The sequence below is a fragment of the Lactuca saligna genome, chromosome 2, assembly GCF_052625555.1.
Source record: "Lactuca saligna cultivar CGN05327 chromosome 2, ASM5262555v1, whole genome shotgun sequence".
Taxonomy (NCBI): domain Eukaryota; kingdom Viridiplantae; phylum Streptophyta; class Magnoliopsida; order Asterales; family Asteraceae; genus Lactuca; species Lactuca saligna.
Window position 1 is genome coordinate 84,204,065 of NC_136418.1, and position 21,763 is coordinate 84,225,827.

General features: G+C 35.5%; 1 protein-coding gene across 4 annotated transcripts; it reads left to right on the forward strand.

The window, feature by feature from the left end:
- Positions 1-8,246: 8,246 nt before the first annotated feature.
- On the forward strand, positions 8,247-21,386 carry LOC145031128 (protein CHROMATIN REMODELING 5-like). 4 transcript variants are annotated; one of them, XM_078979633.1, is made up of 33 exons: positions 8,247-8,486; positions 8,626-8,950; positions 9,091-9,234; positions 9,304-9,885; positions 9,969-10,036; positions 10,119-10,553; positions 10,645-10,869; positions 10,954-11,037; positions 12,310-12,369; positions 12,454-12,548; positions 13,094-13,145; positions 13,244-13,310; positions 13,675-13,768; positions 13,850-13,937; positions 14,029-14,163; positions 14,492-14,683; positions 14,759-14,826; positions 14,929-15,022; positions 15,110-15,234; positions 15,315-15,378; positions 15,500-15,718; positions 15,817-16,059; positions 16,185-16,295; positions 16,790-16,876; positions 17,028-17,210; positions 17,293-17,373; positions 17,441-17,692; positions 18,459-18,614; positions 18,811-18,988; positions 19,180-19,361; positions 19,593-19,964; positions 20,324-20,417; positions 20,502-21,386. In XM_078979633.1, exons 4-33 carry the CDS (start codon positions 9,411-9,413, stop codon positions 20,924-20,926), a joined length of 5,004 nt encoding a protein of 1,667 aa, XP_078835759.1. In that variant the 5' UTR covers positions 8,247-8,486; positions 8,626-8,950; positions 9,091-9,234; positions 9,304-9,410; the 3' UTR covers positions 20,927-21,386. The 4 variants fall into 4 exon arrangements, with proteins under 4 accessions (XP_078835759.1, XP_078835762.1, XP_078835760.1 ...); XM_078979636.1 differs by having other exon boundaries at positions 9,310-9,885; XM_078979634.1 differs by having other exon boundaries at positions 8,662-8,950.
- Positions 21,387-21,763: the final 377 nt, after the last annotated feature.

The window sequence follows — 21,763 nt, forward strand, 5'->3', positions numbered from 1 at the left end:
TTCCGCCGTTCGTGGTTTTGGGGTGTGACACATTACTTATATATACCTATATAAGCACAGACATATATCCAACTACGACTGAGTGTGTATCAAGTAGAAGTGATCTTTGTGAAGTAGGAGTGTCTAAAAAGTGAAGTAGGAGTGGTCGCAAGTGAAGTAAGAGTGTCGAACAAGGATAAGCGTATCACGAAGTAGAGGCAACACTAACTGAAGTAAGAGCGTATCGAGTATAAGTGAAGTAGAGTCGATATCAAGCATAAGCGAAGTAGAATCGTATCACTAAGTAAGAGTGTGAATAAGCATGAACGTCCATCGGTATAAGTGACTTCAAGTACAAGTGAAAGCGTTACGAAGTAGGAGTATAAAATAAGTATAAGAGAAGCATCAGTATTTAACAAGTAAAAGTATACGTCGAAAAAGGGAAACTTTGATGAAAAACCTTTATATCTGGAGAAAATCACAATTTGTATTCTTTTGTAAAATATGTTTGAAATCCTTACAAAAGCTTTCATAAACCAGTTTAGAATGAATTTAGATAAAACAGTATAAGTAAGAACTTGAACAAGTGAAAACCTTTTAGAAAACCATTTATAGTGTCCTACTCGGTAAAATAGTATACAGTGTGGTAAAATCTTGTGCATGCGGGTTATCAATCACATGTGATTGATATGGTAACTGGCATGTTTAACTTGTATTTCCCCCTATAAAACATGTAAAAACATTTAAAAGGTTCATTTAGGGGTATGAACTCACCTGGTGTAAGTAGGTCCAACGAAGGTGCCGTTTGGGCGTTCGGTGTCACGCAAGGACTTGAACACACACAATGACCTATTTAACATATGATAACATATGTTTACATACAATTAGCACAATTAATACTAATTAATCAAATATACGCGCTCACAGGAGCGAAAAACACTTTGGTTAAGTGTTTGGGTGTCCCGGGTAGCGTCTAAAGGTGTGTATGGCTAAGGAAAGGAGCTTACTATCCAAGAGTACACCCTTATTACATAGTTTACGGCCCAAGGACTACTCACCATGATTTTACGGCCATAAACTCATGGTGATGGGTTCTAGGGTGTTTTAAGGCTTCTACTTGTTCATTGAATTATTCTAAGTACTTTTCCCAAAAGGCATGAGTGGTTTTAAGGCTTCTAAGGGCACCTTATAGGAGTTTACGGCCTAGGGACACTCCTATGGGAGTTTACGGCCGTAAACTCTCATCCTTAGAGTTTTGTGAAGTTTAAAGTCCTTATTGCCTTGCTAGCAATTTATAATGAAGTGTGATGCTGTTTTGGGGGATTAAATCTATCATTTGGATGTGTTTTGGGGAGTTAACAGCCTAGACACTTGCTTGGGCCGTAAACTCCTTTTAATCCCTCCATTTCTTGTGTTTAAGCCTTTAAATCCTTCCTAGCATTTTATAGCAATAGTCTAAGGTCATTTGGGGGACAAAAACCAACATTTTGGCTTGGTTTGGGGAGTTTACGGCCTTGACACATGTCTGGGCTGTAAACTCCTATTAATCCTCCAATTCTTAATGTTTAAGTGATATAAACCCAAGAGAATAAGCCCCTAATTTATGTGTTAAGCCCATGGGTGGTTTGGGAGTGTTTTGGAGGCATTTTGACATAGTTTAGAGGTGTTTACGGCCTAAGCATGTGCTTGGGCCGTAAACTCTCTTTTATGCCTCAAATCATTGTGTTTTTATGATTAAACGCTCCTAGACAAGTTCCTTAATTTGTTCCCAGGCTTAAAGGGACAAGTTTGGGTCATTTTGGCCACATATAAGGGGTTTACGGCCTAAGGGGGATCTTAGGCCGTAAACTCCTCTTTCACAGCTTCTAAGTCTGATTTTTGGGCTATAAACACAAACCAATATGTTTAGAATAGGCTAGGGTAAGCAGACTTACAATTTGGAAGCGTTTGGTTGCGGATTCGGGGCGAAAACGAGTCTAGAGAGAGAGAGAGTATAGAGAGAGAGAGAGGGTGGAAAAGCTCCAAATGGAGTTTACTCCCCTTTATATATGGGTGGGAGTTAGAGCTCAGTGGAATTTTACCCGATACTGCCGTTAAACGGGGCTTTTGGTCGCACCCGATTTAGTGGTCGTAATAATAAAACTAACTTTTTCCAAATAAATGGAAATGGGTGTTATGTGTTTTTATTTCCTTTTATCACGACTTAACGGCATTTTAATGCTAGCCAATGGAATGTTTATTAAATTGACATCCTCTTATTAACGGAACTTTTATACAGTGGAATATTTCGTTAACAATAACGGAGAAATGTAACGGGACAACTTGGGTTGTCACAGAGGCCTACTAACGGTAAGACTAGCACTTTAAATCATGCATATTTATTAATTAATCTTGTAATAATATAATAGTATAAGGTTAAATTTTAAACTTGTAAAATTCTAAGGGTTTGAAATTTCAATCATTCAAAATTAAAACTTTTAATCATAAAATTTAAATTTCAAAACTTGAGGATAAGTTTTGACCTTTTCAAAACTCAAAGGATCAAATAACAAATAATATAAACTAAACAATTAATTTTATGATTATCTATATTTGACCTAATCCAATTTTAATCACAAGATAATTACCAAATAATTTAAACAATCCATATTTATCATATAAAGAAACTATTATTCAAATGATTTGAAATTATCTTTTGTTTTGGTAAGGATAATTATTTAAATACAATAAAATTCGGATTTTATTATTAAAAAATGACTTTGGCATTTATCCTATAGCAAAACAGCAAGAAATCCCGAGATATCCTCTGTCTGACTCCCAGACTCGCCAAGTTGGGCAGACTCGCCGAGTCCAGATACTGACTCGACGAGTCGGGTCGGGCAGAGGCCAGAAAAACGATTTTCAGCAAAAACTCGACAACTACATCACATAAAATAGAAACCAATCAAGGCTCTGATACCACTAATGGTTTTAATGCAAAAGAACATCCTATGTGCTCATGCAAAACCCTAAAGCTTGGATCCAGGCTTCTCTATTGTACGTGTAATTCATCCAAGACTTGTAACCCTAGATCTAGCATGCATAATTCGAAATTAAAACTATAAGAACAAATCTAAGTGATTACCTCTTTCAATTGGCATGAAATCCTTTGATTCTTCTTGGCCTTGAGCTTAGAGTCACAAGTGTAACTCCTCTAATGGCTTACAAACACCACACAAAGCAAGAAGGAAATTACGAGAGAGGAGGGAAGATGCTAAAATCGGCCCTATGGTTTCTCTTGGAGTCAAAGTACCGAAAATTGCAAGCAAGGGTCTTTATTTATATTGTAGGCTGCTAGGGTTTCAGTCTAAACCCTAATGGACAGCTTAGTCACCAAGCAGCCCATGGAACATTCTGGAATAGGGCCTATGGATGAAAATATGATGGATCCCCATCATAATTTCATTCCCCCTTAGTCCATTAGGTTTCCCAACCCAAAACTTAACTATCACACATTTGACAGTTTAAGCCCCTTTATTCAATTAATCTCTTTTAGTCACCAAATTAATTCCTAATTAATTTATGACCAATATTAATTAAATAATATGATTTATCCTTTAATATATTATTCTTATAATATTTTAATAAATCATAATATCTTCTCTCTCTCCTAAATAACCTTGTCAAGTTGCTTTGGTGAAGGCAACCCAAAAGGACCATGCACAACCGGGTTAAGTACATACCAAATATAGTTACGGGCTTAGATACTAATCCAACAAAATATACAATAATTGTTAACAATTTTAAAATGCTTTTTACCAACATACTATATGTAGACATTAAGGGTGACATAATTTCACAAAATTAAGGGTAATTAGCATCCCTACACGTAATTAAGGGTAATGATAAGACAACAATACATTAAGGTCACATCACACAAGTACAAATTGTTCTTAATTCAACTACCCAAATACATTTTATTACAACTTAGAAATGATTAACCCCCCCTCCACCAAAAAAACCCAACTATAAAGTAAAATCAGCTTCAACTTCAACACTTCTGATTCCAGCTTCTTCTTGGACCTCATCAGTACACTAAAACTGATTTCTTCATTGCTGCATTTTATTTCATCAACCTAAAAATGAAACCTGATTGGGCTCCCTAAATAAGAAATTAAGGTTACATCTAGAAAACAATTATGAAACTAGGGTTCTAAAAATATAACTACATTAACCTTGTGTAGACATGCATAAAATGGTCTTCCATGGTTATTGTCAATCGTAAATGTGCGAATTATTGTCGGACTTCCATATCTACAAACAATCTTCATCTTGTCGAATTTTGTTGGATCTTACTCAACTGTTGATTTGAAGGACAGAAGAAAAAATGAATGAGGTACCCTTTTGAACGATACATCCCTTTTTACAGCCGTTAGGAACATGAAAAGACAAAACTACCCTCATCGTGCAAGGCACGTGGGGTTAAATAACCCAACATATGTTCTGTTCTTTGTTTTTGCATGATATATCAACCAAAATCAAAGTGTTCATAAAGTCAAACATCAGATACAAAACGCCTGAGAATAACTCAGGTCTTTTCCATTAAGAAGCTTAACAAAGGTACAAAATGCATGTCATCAACACAAGACTTTTCACATAATCCATAGATATCACACAAAAAACCCAAAAAAACCTAAGAACAGAAAACCTAAAACGATTACATCTATAATATATATGCGTCGTTATGTACCCCCAACAACTTATCCAAGCTTCATAAGGACTTTGACCCCAACCACCATCATCCCAAGCATTGCCATCATGACACCGCCCACCACCACAACAATTGCTTTTGACTTCCTATCATGATCATCCAACTTGTGTTGGAGACTGATGTGATCAACACGACACACAATGAAATCTTTACCCAACTGATATTTAAGCCACTACATCCCAATCTAGTTGGCAACAATCTTGTCTTCACAGTCGCAAACAATAGTATGCAGGTCGTTGAGGTTGAGAAACTCTCGTGAATTTATCGAGTCAGGTGAAGGAGGTGGTGGAGCCGACATTGCTAGTATTTAGAGTATTTAGGGTTTTGGTCGGAATCGTGTTTGCCCAAATAAGGTAAACAAGTCTCGTGAATCTGTTAGGTTAAGCCTCACATGGGTTTTTGTGACAACCCGAACCTTTTTTAGTCAACGAAAGTCAAAACCCGTTAAATAAAAATTTCGAATTTTATTTATTTTGCCAGTTTTGTCAAGCTCGTAAGGGTTGAAAACAACTTAGATTATATAAATTAAATTTATATAAGTGTCGGGACCAAAATCGTGCAAAAATCAAGTTTTTCATCGAAAATCGGCCAAGTCTCGGTGTTTACAGCCGTGAACCTGTTTACGGCTGTAAACCGTTCATGGCCTGGGGACCTCACCTCCGACCGTGAACCCAACTTATATATATATATATATATATATATATATATATATATATATATATATATATATATATATATATATATATATGTTCTTACCCTCATTTCCAAACTTATGGCCGAAAACACTACTTTCTCTCTCTAAAACCACCAATCGAAAACTCAAGATTCCTCTCATCTATACTCCGAAAATAATCCAATCTACCTTGGAACTTGTTTTGGAGCATCAAACATTCATCATTTCATCAAATCAAGCAACCTTCATTCTTGAGTTCACGGCCGTGAACCTTCAAATCTTCAAAGGCCAAAATCAGTTCACGACCGCGAACCATTCAAGGGTCGAAATCCGTTCATGCCTGCAATTGGCCCTAAGTCGTGGATCTTGGCTGTAAACCCACTTTTACCGCTTCGATTGAGTCTCGATAACATTCCTTAACTAAAAGCAAGTGTTTTCTAAAACTTTAACTAATGGATTCGCTAATTTAAATGCAAATATGTATTTAATTATTATTAGGATTCCATTAATTGATGCGTACATCAACTTGAGGGTCCTCATTTCCAGTCTCGTTGTCCGGCACATACGTGCAACCAACTGTGAGTTCATACCCCTACTTTTACTACTTTTAATGTTTTCAGGGGGAGAATACAAGTAAAACATTAGGATTTTGTGTTTTTATACAAATGATTTCAAACGGATTTAAAAACCTTTGCAATTGATACCAACCGAGAAATCATTACATTTTATAAAAATATTTATATATTTTTATCCCTTATGTAACATGTTGAGCATGAGGGTCGTTTTCAATATACAATGAAAATTGCCAGGTTTTCAGTACCACACATATTATACATTCAAACTATGTTGATATACTTTGGAAGCATCATCGAACTTTTTACAGAATTTAATACATACAAGTAAACATACATACAAAACTATAATAGGTATAGTTTGGGATTCAATACACCGTTATACAAATTCAAGAACCGTACATCATAACAAACATAGGTAGAACTAGTTTATGGTATACAATACTATTTTTCGGATAACAAGAGTACAATTCTAAATAATTATTTAAGTATAATTATTTTTACTCTACAAGACATACATACAGATTCAAGTACAAAAGAACATTACACTAAACGTAAATTAGTTAATACAGGGTTGTGGACATCACTTCAATTGTACCCTTCGGGGTGCGGGCTAAATCTCATCATAGTATAACCAGAGTCTCATGGAGGGAGAGCGTGAGATTTGTGAATAGATCTATTCGGGACTGACTATCCCACACTTGAACTGCTAACTACAGTTAGACAGACATGCCTGGGGTAACAAATGTCATAACATCTAACGCCTGAAGAACTAGGGGTCACTAGGTCATATCAAACATGGTTATACGAACTCACAATAGTATAAACTAACCTTTTGTTTACGGGATTTCATTCTTCAATAGTTTTATTTTCATTTATAGAACTACTACATACTACAACTGGAGGATTCCAGGGATTTCAATTCATGGTTTTATTTTAAGTAATAAAACTAATATACATACTGGTGATAGCTAGTGTTTTCAAACAATGCATTACTTACATTACTGGTGGTAGCCAGAGAATTTCATACAAGAGTTTTCACACAAAACAATACAATAAAATACAGCTGGTGGTAACCAGACATACATACTATTACATTTCATTACTAAAGAACATATTTGATTTTCTTGGAAACATACAAACATTTTCACAGATTCATCAACATGTTTTCATTACAAAAACATGCTTATGAACTCACCACCTTTAATGCTGATACTCTTTCAAAACCGCTTGTATTCTCAGGAAATCAGTAGACAGGTACTCCCGCAGGTTTTTGAGAAGACGGAGCGCATAGAGTCACGTCTTTTATATTTTGATATACTTTTGATGTATATAAATATGAAACAAACTGATGTAAATACCTTATATATTTTCAATGTAATGATTGTGTTTACTTTGATAATATGATGCAATTGTTGTGATACTATACATGACGTCCTCACCCTCGAACGTTTCCGCCGTTTTGGTTTGGGGGTGTGACAGTTTCTGATGGTGCTTTATGCCCCCACCATCGACGATTCCTTGTCCTCTAAGGGTGGTTGGTGGGATTGGTTGAAGTTAATTAATGAACCTATTAAACCGACTTAGGTGGAAGACGAGTCCACTCGATGCTGACTCACGCGTGATGCTGATTCACCCGCTTAGTTGACACTCTACACAACAATATGACCTTCAAATGTGGGTTAAAGTATCAAATTGACCGGTCATTTACAAGTATAAGTCCTTTAAAAGCAAAAAATAGTCACGAGAGACTATTTAAACCAAAATACGAAAGATAGTTGGACTACAATAATAATTTTTCTTAAAACATACATAATAAATTAAAAACATAAAAAACCATAATCGAAACATAATAGAATAGTATGTGACACAAAAACAACGTATTCAACGAAGTGGATGACGATAAAAACATTTTGAAATTATAAATCAAAGGTATAAGCATTTGGTATTTGTTTTGTGTTTTAAAATGAGAAGTGAGAGTGTTTATTTATCGCACAGGAAAAAACAAATTTAAATTTCTTTGAAAAATAGCAATAGGTAAATAAAAAAATTAACTATAACATAAAAGTCTTGTGTGTGGTTGTTATACCGCACTTCCATCATACGTATCGTATCAACCACACCACCGCAACATGGTGTGGTATGGTGCGGTAGAGGTGCATTCTTGGCCTGTGTTAGGGCTTTGATTTGAGTGGTTAGTAGACGTTTTGTCTGACTCGTTAGTCAATATGTTCTGGATGCGGGTAAATTTGATCTCTAACTCGGTTCATAAAGAAAAGAATTGCTGACTCGGTGACGTTCACGTTTTTGCCCTTTGCCCTGATACCATCGGCATCACAGACGCTCCCATCTTGAACGAGACTTCAACCAACGCTGCTTCAGCCTCGCCGGACACCTCCTCCACCGTCGTCCTCTCCAGCGCCGTCCACCTCCTCGACCGCCTTCCTTCCCTCGGATTGCAATTCAAATACTCTTCTTTTATTCAACCTAACATTGACATCGAAGGAAACAGGTGATCTTCTAATTTGGATAACTCGATAGCTTAATTATGTGCCGATCTTTGTTCTTATGGATTCATTGTTTTGATTTGATATTAAGTTATCGATTGTTAGGGTGCGAGTTTTTTAGTTTTATGATTGTTGTTTCTCCAGCTTAGGTTATTGGTTGATCAGTATTTGTGTGTTTAGTTTTTGCCCACCATCTGTTCGCTAAAATTCTCGAGGGGCTGTTTGATGCTTCACTTTCTACTCTTCTTTCCCACTAATTGCACTGTGCGATTGGGCTTTTGCTACAACACAAGCTCTCAGTGTTTGATGCTTCGATTTATCATTTAGTGCCCATCATATGAAGAACACAAAGAATATCATACTTCCAAGATTCGGCTTTTGATACAACACAAGCTCTCAGTGTTTCACAATTTTGGGTGTTTGGCAGTGTGCAAACTCTGTAGCATACTCACAAGATTCTCCTCCAAATGTGAGTTTATCCTTCTTTTTGTGCTTTAATTCATAGTACAGTGCACTTCAATACATCTTTTGAGGTTAATCACTAAAATGCCCAAAAGGGGATCTTAAAGTCTACTATATATGGTTAATATGTTTTCATTATCATGACAGAGTGTTGTTCAAGAAGTTATACCGGTTGATGGTGTAGAAAAGTTATTAGTAAGAGAGAAAGAGCATTTGGTATTACTCTGAAAGAACTTGTGGAGTTCAATAAAAGAAACAGAAGATGGAGAAAAAACTTGCTGTGAGCATCTGGTATGTAATTTACTCCATATTTTGTTGTTTGCAATTGTTATATATTTGCGATATTCATTCATGGGACAGTTTCAGACGATGATTTAAATTACAAGAGCCATGGTAGAACTATAGAAAGAGCCGAGAGCATTGATTTGGAAACAACTTTGAGAGTGGATAAAGGGTTTGCAACAAAGATGGAAGATGGACAATATCATGGTCATGGTGCAGCTGAGGATGATGATAGCTTATTGAATTTAACAACTTCTAATGCTACTACAAGGAAAACAACTGGGAGATGGGGATCAACATTTTGGAAGGACTGTCAACCCATGCATCAGAAGCATGGGTCAGAGGAATCAAAAAGCAGTTCTGCTTACAACAATGAAGATGGATCTGGCAATGATTTGTCAGATGTGGATAAGGCAAATAAGGGTCAAAATGTGGATGAGATGCTGTCTGATGATTACTACGAGTTGGATGGAGATGACCAAAGTGATTCAAAGCATCACAAGCTGTTAAATAATGCAGCTGCAGGTGGTTATAATTCAATGCCACAACGGGGAGTTTCTGCCAATAACTTGGTGTCTAGAAAGAAGTCAAAAGATTCATCTCGGGGTGCATACGTGGAAGATGCTGATTTTGAAGATGACGAGGAGGATGAAGAAGATGGTAACTTGATGATATATATTCATATTCATTTGTGCTTCTCTTAAACATAAGATATGGACTTACATTTTCTTAATATACTGCAGAAGATGACCCTGCTGATGCAGATTTTGATCCTGACTTAGTCACCACAAGTGTTGGAAGAGGGAAGAAGGTTATTATTATTACTTGTACTTTATTTTGGCCTATGCATATGTATTGGGTTTGAGTAAACACTGACATTTTCAATCCTTCAGGGACATGATGATGACTGGGATGGTGAGGATTTGGATGAAGATAACTCTGAGGAGGATGAAATCGACATTTCAGAAGATGATTTTTATAAAAAACCAAGTGGTATGCAAAGGCAGAAGAGAGGGCGTAGTAGTTCAAAGTCTAGTAGAGAACCCAAACCATCTACATCTACATCTTTTAGCAGGAGGAAAAGAGGGAGAGCTTCATTTGATGAAGATGACTCATCGCCAGATGATGATTTAGACGATGATTTAGAAGAGGACTTCAAAAGTACAAGAAGGAAAAGCAGCCATCCTCGCAAAGACACATCTTTTCTTACAAAAGGTTCCGGAAGGATCAATGAAGTTAGAACTTCTACTAGATCAGTTCGGAAAGTATCATATGTTGAAAGCGAAAGTGAGGAGCATGATGATGATATCAAGAGAAAGGGCCACAAGGTGTGTAGAATAGATTATACTTATAGTAGTCATATATATATGGTGTTGTTTATTATTAAAGCTTAATTTGTATACCCTTTTGTGAGGTAAGGATGACATGGAAGAGGAAGATGGTGATTCGATTGAGAAGGTGCTATGGCATCAGCCAAAGGGCATGGCAGAAGAAGCTGCAAGAGCCAACAGATCTACAGAGCCTTTACTGTTGAACCAATTGTTTGACTCAGAGCCAGATTGGAGCAATACTGAATTTTTTATCAAGTGGAAAGGCCAGTCACATTTGCATTGTCAATGGAAATCGTTTTCTGAACTACAAAATGTAAGTATTTCTAGTGTAATGTTATGATTATCATTCCCTTTTTAATCATTTTTGTTTTTGTTTGTTTGTTTGTGGTCATCTCAGCTGAGTGGCTTTAAAAAGGTTATAAACTACACTAAGAAAATCATGGAGGAAATAAGGCACAGGAGAACAGTATCTCGCGAGGAGGTAATGGTGGCCATGTATATTTCATGTTCTTAATATTTTTTCCTTCTCTTCTACAATAAAATCAAATGGGGTTGTTTTATTTGTTTGATAGAGATTAGAGAAGCAGAGCCTTAATGTTTGCTTTGAAAGTTCATTTAGATTCCAACTCCCTCTGCCCCTCACATGCACCATACCTTATGCATGGAAGTTGTAGTCACTCATGGCACTTTGAATTATGGTTATGTTGTTCTGTTTCTTGGGTGTTACCACCGAATAAGGCAGATGTAAGCTATAAAAACACTCTTTTATGCCTCATAGCCTTTATTTAGCTCTATCACTTTGTTCTACGGGTGAAGATTTTGATATGAATGAAGCAGAACAAGGCTTAGTAGCTATATCAAGGATCTCTAAAATAAGTGGCTTTGACCTTAATCTATTTTTTAAATTGTTCTCTATGTCGTAGTGTATGAAGTATGAACATTTTTCCCCATGGAAGTTATGCATATTGAGGAGTGTTAGGCCTATTAATTGCCATTTCATCTTGAACACATTATAGCTGAATATGTGATTGGTAATCTATTCAAGAGAGTTTACTGTGTTGCATATAAAACTTATGACTAGACAGAGGGAGAATCCTATAAATTTTAGGCAATTGTAAACCTTTTACTGTTTTACATTCATTTCACCTTAAATACTATATTTATATCTGCGCATGATATTGGTAGTCTATTGTATGAAAGTTGACTAGTTTACATTCAAGAATTTACAAGCATTGTTTTTTGTTAAAGCATAGCAATTTCATTTTTTTTTTCTTTTTCTTTTTAAGGTGTTGTACTACCAAAGCTACCCAATTATAGCATTGTATTTTCAGATTGTTCTTAATTCACACATTATACTTTTAAAAAAGCTACCCGATTTTAGCAATGAAATTTGCTTCTTATTTTGGTGGCATTGCTGTAATTCAATAGATTTTTCAAAGCACAATGCTATAATTGGAAGAAATTAAAGTAAGATGCTATAACAAACAAATCAATTAAAGTACGCTGCTATTTCTTGCATTTGACTCGATTTATGATTTGGTGATCCTATTCCTTGTTCTATGTTCCTTATGAACTTCATCAAACCAAAATTATTTAACAACCCTGCATATTGGTTTGCAACATGATATTTTACTTCTGTTTGTGTAAAACATCACTTATATTATCTACTCTTTGCTATCAAGAACTTATAGCCTTGTCATTTTTTTTGTCAAAGTGACCTGATTTTACTTATTTTGTATCCTTTTTTGGTTAGATTGAGGTCATTGATGTGAGCAAGGAGATGGATCTGGATCTTATCAAGCAGAATTGTCAGGTTTTATAGCTTATGCAATTTGGGTCATTCCATTTTCTCCTTTCACACTGCTCTATGTAATTTTTTTTTAATTGCACCAATTAGGTTGAGAGAATAATTGCTGATAGAATCGGCAAAAGTTCGGAAGTGCCAGAGTATTTGGTTAAGTGGCAAGGACTCTCCTATGCTGAAGCAACATGGTATGTTGACACAGTTAACCTGTATGAATCTTGATTTTGTTATTTCTCTCAGGTGTTGGTAGGTGGCACTATTTATTTATTTGTATTTTTTGCTGAGTACCATGGCCTAGTAGTAATCAACAATTCACATTTATGTTTGTTTCTATTAGCAGTCTAGTTTTACTCTCACTGAGATGGACACACAGAAATAGAGGGAGTATAAACTCATTTCACCTTGTATGTAATAATGTATACAAAATTTTGTATATTGACTTTTATTCTAAAGTGCTATTTTTTGGGATCTTTTGGGCTCAATCTCGTATTCTGCCATATCATTGTTACAAGAGTAGTTTTATTTTTGATTTTGGTCTAGCTGATATGCTCTAACTGATAACTGGTGGTGTGGTTAGTTTGAAATATTTTGTGGTGCGTATTGTTATTTGATTTTTTTATGATTTGTTTATAGACACTGAAAAAGTAGGTTCCCGTGTGTTAATTTTTTTTCCCTAACCAATGAAAATGAGACACAGCAGCAGAATGCTTGTATTTAATTTTGATATTTTCAGGGAGAAGATTGATGATATTGCTTTTGCACAAGCAGCAATTGATGAATACAAGGTAATGTTTTAGTCTTCATGTGTTTGAGTTCAAGAAGGATTATTTGGGTTTCATTTTTATTCCATTATTAGTTTTTGATTTTGTCAATTTGGATGCAGGCTCGAGAAGCTGCCCTTGCAGCTGCACATGGAAAAATGGTAGATTTTCAACGAAGAAAGAGTAAAGGTATGTTATGTTTCAAGATGCAGTTTTTATTACTGATCATATTATAACGACAATCTAAGAATTGGTTTCCTTGGACAAAATATGCTACCATTTCTAAATCAAGAACACAGTCTAACATTAGATTTACTCATTTAAGAGGATAACAAGTATTAAGTAAATGAAAAAACTGTCCATAAGTTTTCCTTGGCAACTTAAATAGACATTTTGAAAAATAACCTTCTGTAACACAAATAAATAAACTAACCCTAGAAGGATATTCATACTTTCAGTCTCATGGGTATGTGGCTCTTGTTTGTTACCCAACCTATCAAACATTAAGTCAGTTATTTTTTTTTATTTAAATTCTTACTTTTTATTCTTATAGCAAGTTTGAGAAAACTTGATGAACAGCCGGATTGGCTAAAAGGCGGGAAACTGAGAGATTATCAACTGGAGGGGTTGAATTTTCTTGTTAATAGGTATGTGATACAGATACCTCCATTAGGGTTAGGTAATTGCTTTATTTAAAGCTGTACTTATTAACAATATTCACAGTGCAGTTGGAGAAACGATACAAATGTGATATTAGCTGATGAAATGGGTCTTGGGAAAACGGTTCAATCTGTTTCTATGCTTGGTTTCCTCCAGGTATTCATATATCTTAATTTCTCACATGTTTCTGCCAAATTGCTTCACAAAGCGATTAAAAATAGTTTTTTTTTTTCTTTTTTTTTTACAGAACTCACAACAAATTCATGGGCCGTTTCTTGTTGTTGTTCCTTTATCAACCTTGTCAAATTGGGCTAAAGAATTCCGAAAGTGGCTTCCTGATATGAACGTGATCATATATGTTGGGACCCGTGCTAGCCGAGAGGTATGTTAGTTAACCATGGTTATTTTTTGTGTTCCTTCCATACAAACTTTTTCCATAATTGGAATTCATGATTCCATTCCCAAATGGATGAAATTAATTTCTGTTGCATAGCATTAGCAAGGGGTAGCTTTGTGAGTGAGTGAAAATTGGTTTGGAATTTGGATGACATTGCTATAAATAAATATTATTGGGTAAGACAAAAGACAATGCTGTCTGGAATAGGAAGAAATGGAAGTAGGGATGAAAAACAAATCAATGGAAGTACGTTGGTTGCTATTTGTTTGTTGTAGGTCAGATTATTTGAAATGAATTCCTTTTTCATGCATAGGTTTGTCAGCAGTATGAGTTTTTCTCTGATATGAACACTGGTGGAACTACCAAGTTTGATGCCCTATTGACTACCTATGAAGTTTTACTAAAGGACAAGATGGTTCTATCAACAATTAAGTGGAACTATCTTATGGTTGATGAAGCACATAGATTAAAAAATAGCGAAGCTTCATTATATACATCACTCAAGGTACAAAAAATTCACATTTCTCTGTCTCTGTCTCTGTTTTGCTTGATTCTTAGTTGGTTACAACTTGTTTCACAGGAATTCAGCACAAAAAACAAGCTTCTTATTACTGGGACTCCTTTGCAAAACAGTGTTGAAGAACTATGGTATGCTAATTTTTATCTATCTTTTATTGTAGTGCCAGTTGTTTTCTCAACTATCAAATAAATAACCCTGATATATATTTATATACTTTTGTATTATGGCAGGGCGTTGCTTCACTTTCTGGACTCTGATAAATTCAATAGCAAGGATGAATTTGTTCAAAACTACAAGAACCTGAGCTCATTCAATGAGATTGAGGTGGGAATAATTAATATATACATATAGATTCTTTCCTTTTGCATTTATTTAGTAAGGGTAAAAAGTGTTAATAATTTGTGTACATAGCTTGCGAATCTTCATATGGAGCTGCGGCCCCACATTCTGCGAAGAGTTATAAAGGATGTGGAGAAGTCCTTGCCCCCAAAGATCGAGCGTGTTCTCCGGGTTGAGATGTCCCCTCTACAAAAACAGTAATATTCTATTTCTATTTCTATTTCTCCCTAATGCATGGGTTCTTAACTGACTGACTGCTTTATAATTTATTTGTCAGGTATTACAAATGGATTCTTGAACGCAACTTTCATGACCTCAACAAAGGTGTACGTGGAAATCAGGTTGGCTAGTATTCATGTGAATAAAAAGATATATTAAATTCGTTGTATTGCCTGTGTCCATATAATAGTTAAATAAATATTGACTTGCGTGCTTCTCATCTCATCTGTTGCAAATGTGGAGGTTTCCCTTCTGAACATTGTGGTGGAGTTGAAGAAATGCTGTAATCATCCATTCCTGTTCGAAAGCGCTGACCATGGTTATGGTTATGGTGGAGACTCTGCTATTAGTGGTAGCAGTAAACTGGAGCGGGTAATTCTTAGCAGTGGAAAGCTAGTTATCCTTGACAAGCTTCTTGACAGACTTCATGAGACACATCACCGGGTTCTAATATTTTCACAAGTATGAATGGTTTTTCCCAACATCAACACTTGGTTATTCCTTCCTTCCTTCCTTCCTTCCTTCTTTGTGTTAATATATGTATATGTAATGCATTGCAGATGGTTAAGATGTTGGATATTCTAGCGGAATACCTATCAATTAAGGGGTTCAAGTATCAGAGACTTGATGGAAGTACAAAGGCTGAGGTCCGGCATCAAGCCATGGAGCATTTTAATGCGCCTGGCAGTGATGATTTCTGCTTCCTTCTTTCTACTCGTGCTGGTGGTTTAGGTATCAACCTTGCAACAGCAGACACAGTAATCATATTTGACTCTGACTGGAATCCTCAAAATGATCTCCAGGTTATCTTTTTCCTTATTTCAAACATTTTCTCTTATCTACATGCTTGCTTCTTTTTACTCATTTTTAATTAACTATATGCTTCTGTTTACTGATTTTGAAGATTTCCCTCATCTTGTGTATGTAGGCAATGAGCAGAGCCCATAGAATCGGACAACAGGAGGTTGTTAATATCTATAGGTTTGTGACAAGCAAGAGTGTTGAGGAAGACATCTTGGAGCGTGCAAAAAAGAAGATGGTATGTATGGTTATGCTCTTTTAACTACCAATTTGCATAATCTCTTATTTACTCTAGATTGATACATTATTTTGATAATCTCAACTGTAAATATTATTATATTTTCGTTTGAAGGGTTGAATGCAAGTTTGATTTTTTAATTTGCAATTCTCTATATTACAACATTGTTTTTTGAAAGATCTACCCAGCTATAATAAACAAAGCAGTTTCAGCGGATAGATTTTTCAAAATAATGTCTTAATAAGAGAAAAAGCTGAAAGAAAATGGTATAATTGGGTAGATTTTTGAAAGTAGGAACAAAATTGCAAGTACAAAGGTGTAATAGAAAGAAATGAAAGTAGGATGCTATAATAAACAAGTAATCTAAAGTAGGTTTCATTTAGCCTTTCTTTGAACAAGGTTCAAGTATCAACATGCACTTTTGCTTTCTTCTTTGAATACCAGCACGAATATGCTTGTTTTTCTTATGTTTGGATTTGTTCTTTTCCTTTCAGGTACTTGACCATTTGGTTATTCAGAAACTAAATGCAGAGGGAAGATTGGAGAAGAAAGAAGCGAAAAAAGGGAGTGCATTTGACAAGGTATTGTATTCATCACAATCACAAGTATGCATATGCATGCTTTTAGTAGTTAAATATATGTATATATCTGTGTTTGTGTGTGGCATGAAAAGAAGCCATTAATGAGTTTAAAGGAGTCGCACACATGTTGATGTTGGTGTTATGGTTCCAGAATGAGTTATCAGCTATTTTAAGATTTGGGGCGGAGGAACTGTTTAAAGAAGATAAAAATGAGGAAGAAAGCAAAAAGCGGCTTCTGAGCATGGATATTGATGAGATTCTTGAAAGAGCAGAGAAGGTTGAACAGAAAGGTGCTGAAGAGGAGGCAGGACATGAATTGCTGAGTGCATTTAAGGCAAGAATATCATAAAATATCTCTTCTTTCCAGGCTTATATCATGTGATAACATTAATAATATTCCTGATTTGATTTGGCAGGTTGCAAATTTCTGCTCTGCTGAAGATGATGGAAGTTTTTGGAGTCGCTGGATAAAACCTGATGCCATCTCACAGGCTGAGGTGTGTGTGTGTGTACATACTAATTTCTTTTTTGAGAATGTGTATTTATTTATTATAATAAATGTAGGAAGCCTTAGCCCCTCGAGCTGCAAGGAACAGCAAGAGTTATGCTGAGGCGACCCCATCTGAGAGAAATAGTAACAAAAGGAAAAAGAAAGGTGTTGAATTACAACTACAAGAGAGAGGAATAAAACGCCGAAAGGCTGCTGCTGATTATTCTACTTATCAACCACCTGCACTTGAGGGAGCTTCTGCTCAAGTCAGAGGCTGGTCATATGGGAGCTTACCAAAGAGAGATGCTACACGTTTTTTTCGTGCAGTGAGTCTCCCTCTCTTTATAATTTACATATTTTTTTATATGCTCAGCAGTCCTTTTTAAATGCTGAAAATGAGCTCATGTTTCTTTCTTGCATTTTATGAGCAAGGGTAGAGGCATATTTCTATTTCTATGCAAAGTTGTTATTGAAATCTTGTATGATTGTAAAATGGAGCTTATGAAAGGTACATTGATTCTTGAATATAATGTTCTCTTGAGACAGTATATATTGAATCTACGCTGAAGAGTGAAGACATTGCCTTGTATATTGAGTTTATTATTAGTTAATCAATTTATGAATAATGTACAAAAAAGTGACTCTGGATTTTATTATAATAATATTTGTATAGATTTACGATCATATTTTAAAAAATATTTCATCAACTGTGTTTACAAGCTTTTAATCTTAGTATATGATAACATTTTTTTTTTGGTGAGAATTCCTCGAAATAGATTTTCATAAAAAATGTCCTTTGGTTATGTGGACTACTATATCTAATTTGCGTTTTACCTTTTTTCTGTTGTATATTCACAGTTAGCAATAGTTTGAATATAATTAGCAAGAAATAACACCATACTTTGATTTATGTGTTTATTATCGCATCCCACTGTAGCTTGAAAAATTCAAATAAGTAAAAAATTGAAGGTATGAAGTTTTTTCAAAGTAGAAGAAAAAGCAGTGTAATGGAAAGAAATAAATGAAAGTAGGTTTGTAGTTGTTACAGCCTTTGAAGATGAGTTTGTATCCTAACAAAAATAATGAATCCAGGTGAAAAAGTTTGGAAACGATAGCCAAATCAGCTTAATAGCTGCAGAGGTTGGTGGGTCTGTTGAAGCTGCTCCAGTAGATGCACAGGTTGAGCTTTTTGATGCTTTAGTAGATGGTTGCAGAGAAGCAGTTAAAGGAGGAAGTATGGATGCAAAGGTAAGTTTCTCTCTCTCTCTCTCTCTCTCTCTCTCTCTCTCTCTCGTCCATTGCAAAGACAAAGACATAAATGCCCTCCTTATATAGATAGCTCTACAAAGTTAGGTTGTTGAAAGGCAACATAACATGATGGTTTGGAGGGATTGTGGTCAACTAACCTAAAAATGAATTTTGTTTTGATGTTTAATGAAATCAGGGGCCATTGTTGGACTTTTTTGGTGTTCCTGTGAAGGCTGATGATGTATTGAGCCGAGTGGAAGAACTTCAACTCCTTGCAAAACGAGTAAACCGCTACAATGATCCAATCTCACAGTTTCAGGCTTTGATGTACCTCAAACCTGCAACTTGGTCTAAAGGTTGTGGCTGGAACCAGAGTAAGTTTCTCTTCTTTTCTTTCTCTTCTCTTTGCTTTCGTTGCCTGTAGGAACTTTTATATGATTTTTTAACATTATATGTAATCACAACATAAACTTTTAAGTAATCACTAGGTAGGTAAATACCAAAAACACTAGGTAGGTAAATGGTTGTGGATGAATTAGAGTTACAATTTTGATTTTTTTTTCAGAGGATGATGCAAGACTGCTGCTAGGGATTCACTATCATGGATTTGGGAACTGGGAAAAGATACGGATGGATGAAAAGCTTGGGCTCTTGAAGAAGATTGCTCCTGTGGAACTTCAACACCATGAAACTTTCCTACCACGAGCTCCCCAATTAAAAGAAAGAGCTTCTCAACTTCTTGAAATGGTATCTTCTCTTGCTTGATTTCACTCTTAATTTTTTATGCTTGCTTTGAATTTTTGTTATTAATAATCATTGACTTTCATGTTGTAGCTTCTACCACAGTTGTATATCCTTAATTCTGAATAAATAATGCTCTACTATTTGGCGTGATTGATATATATATATATATATATATATATATATATATATATATATATATATATGATATGATTGAGTGATTTTTGTTTGTTTAAGGAACTTGTGGCTGTTGGTGGCAAGGCCTCTGGGACCAAAGGGGGTCGAAAGGGCACTAAAAAGCAAAAAGATCAATTTCCAAATCACAACAACCCAACTTCTCGCACTAGAGGCAAACAGTGGAAACCAGGCTCAGGGTCTCCTGAAACAAAAGTCCCAAAAAATAAAATCAAAATGACACGTGGCACTGGCAAGAAAACCGAGCCCTTGGTTAAAGAGGAAGGTGAGATGTCAGACACTGAAGAAGTGTATGAACAGTTCAAAGAAGTTAAATGGATGGAATGGTGTGAAGATGTCTTGACTGAAGAAAAAAAGACACTTGAGCGTCTTCATCGCCTACAAACAACCAGTGCAGATCTTCCCAAGGAAAAGGTACATTCCTTTTCCTTCATTTCATTTGTTTGTTGTAGCTACCCAAGTATAGCAATATAATGTAAAAAATCCAAAGTCGAAATCACTTTTCACTCCTAGTAAGTAAGAAAAAAATTGCAAATACAATCAATGTCGTAATTAATAGCATGGAAAAAGTCACTTGATTATAGCTACCAATATTAAACAACTTTCACTTCCACTATGAAGGAGAAGGATAGATAACAACAATGTTATCATTGAATGAATTTTGCAACCACATGACATAATTAGTACCTTTTAAGGAAAAAGGTTGTTTGTAGTATCTGTGCTGTTTCAATACCCTTTTTTTTATATCATTTCTTTCTTTACTTTGTGTTCAGGTTCTTTCGAGAATTAGAAATTATTTGCAGCTTCTCGGGCGAAAAATTGATCAAATTGTTATTGACCATGAGGAGGATCCGTATAAACAAGAAAGTATGAATGCCAAACTTATTTATTTATATGTTTATTTATCCTTGGTTAAACGGGCCATAATATTTTTTTGAATAATGAAATCAGAGATGACAACACGTCTATGGAACTATGTGTCCACCTTCTCAAATCTATCGGGTGCCAAACTTCAACAAATCTATTCCAAACTGAAACAAGAGAGAGACTCAGCAGCAGGAGTTGGAGTAGGAGTGGGCCCTTCCCAAATCAACGGAGGAGGAGGACGAGGTTTCAGAAACGATTCATACAACCAATCATCATCCACATTAGTCCACAAAGGCCTTGACACTGCAAAATTCGAAGCATGGAAAAGAAGAAGACGGGCCGAATCCGACCCAAACACCCATTTCCAACCACCACCACACCAAAGACCTCCCTTTGCTAACGGGACCCGTTTACCCGACCCAAGTATCGGAATCCTTGGGGCAGCCCCATCCGACACCCGACCCACCCGCCCACCTGCTTTCGGTCAAAGACAAGGAGGCTTCACGTGAGTGAGTTATATATAATTATATATATTTTACAGTTTAGGCCTGTTTTAGGGAGGGAGAGGTTATTATTGGTTTCGCCCTACCCTGGTTGCAAACCTTTTTGTGGTTTTTCTTACAAATATTATTTTCGGAAGCCTGTCCACAAGCAATAAAAAGATGGTGGTGGTGGTGGTTAACCGATGAGAATCAAAGGGAAAAGTAAATGGAATTGATGCAAGTGCAACCATAAAGTTTTTGCTTTTTTTTTTTTTTTTTTTTTTTTTGCTTTGGTTCGTTCGTATCTCTTTTTCTCTTATATATATAGTGGCAGTCGGTAGTTCACTTCACGCTTAACGGATTTCGTAGCTCCCATTTTGAGATATATTCCCAAACAAACAATTTTATGTATCTCCCAAATTCAAATTGTATACTATCCGCATCTGGTTTTTGGTTAACCAATTATCGACTAGCTTTTACTTTTATACTATCCTCTTGCAGTTGCAGGAGTTTACAATCCATAAATCTGACATGCCACTCTATTATTACCCTTTTTACCAGCATTGGTACAATTTTTATTTATTATTTAACTCTTTAGTTTTTTCCTAATTAAGGTATTGTATTTGTATAGTTGAATATTACATTATAGATGTGAAAATTGTTTTATATATTCATGATATTGGCTACATTTTTTCAAAATACAATTTTATAATACAAGAACAGAAAGTACATTCAACATGTATCAACATATTAACTCTCTTACTCAAAATGGTTTATCTGATATTAACTTTGGAGGCAATCTGATGTGCAGCCTATTCGGTATTCATTGTTTTCTACCCAATTTGGTATTCATTCTCAGCCTAT

What these genes read in the sequence shown, in the direction of transcription:
- LOC145031128 (XM_078979633.1), top strand. Translation starts at nt 9,411, where the DNA reads ATGGAAGATGGACAATATCATGGTCATGGTGCAGCTGAGGATGATGAT. An exon ending in TCCTATGCTGAAGCAACATG is followed by an intron (nt 12,549 to 13,093) that starts GTATGTTGACAC and finishes TGATATTTTCAG; the next exon opens with GGAGAAGATTGATGATATTG. An exon ending in CAGATCTTCCCAAGGAAAAG is followed by an intron (nt 19,965 to 20,323) that starts GTACATTCCTTT and finishes CTTTGTGTTCAG; the next exon opens with GTTCTTTCGAGAATTAGAAA.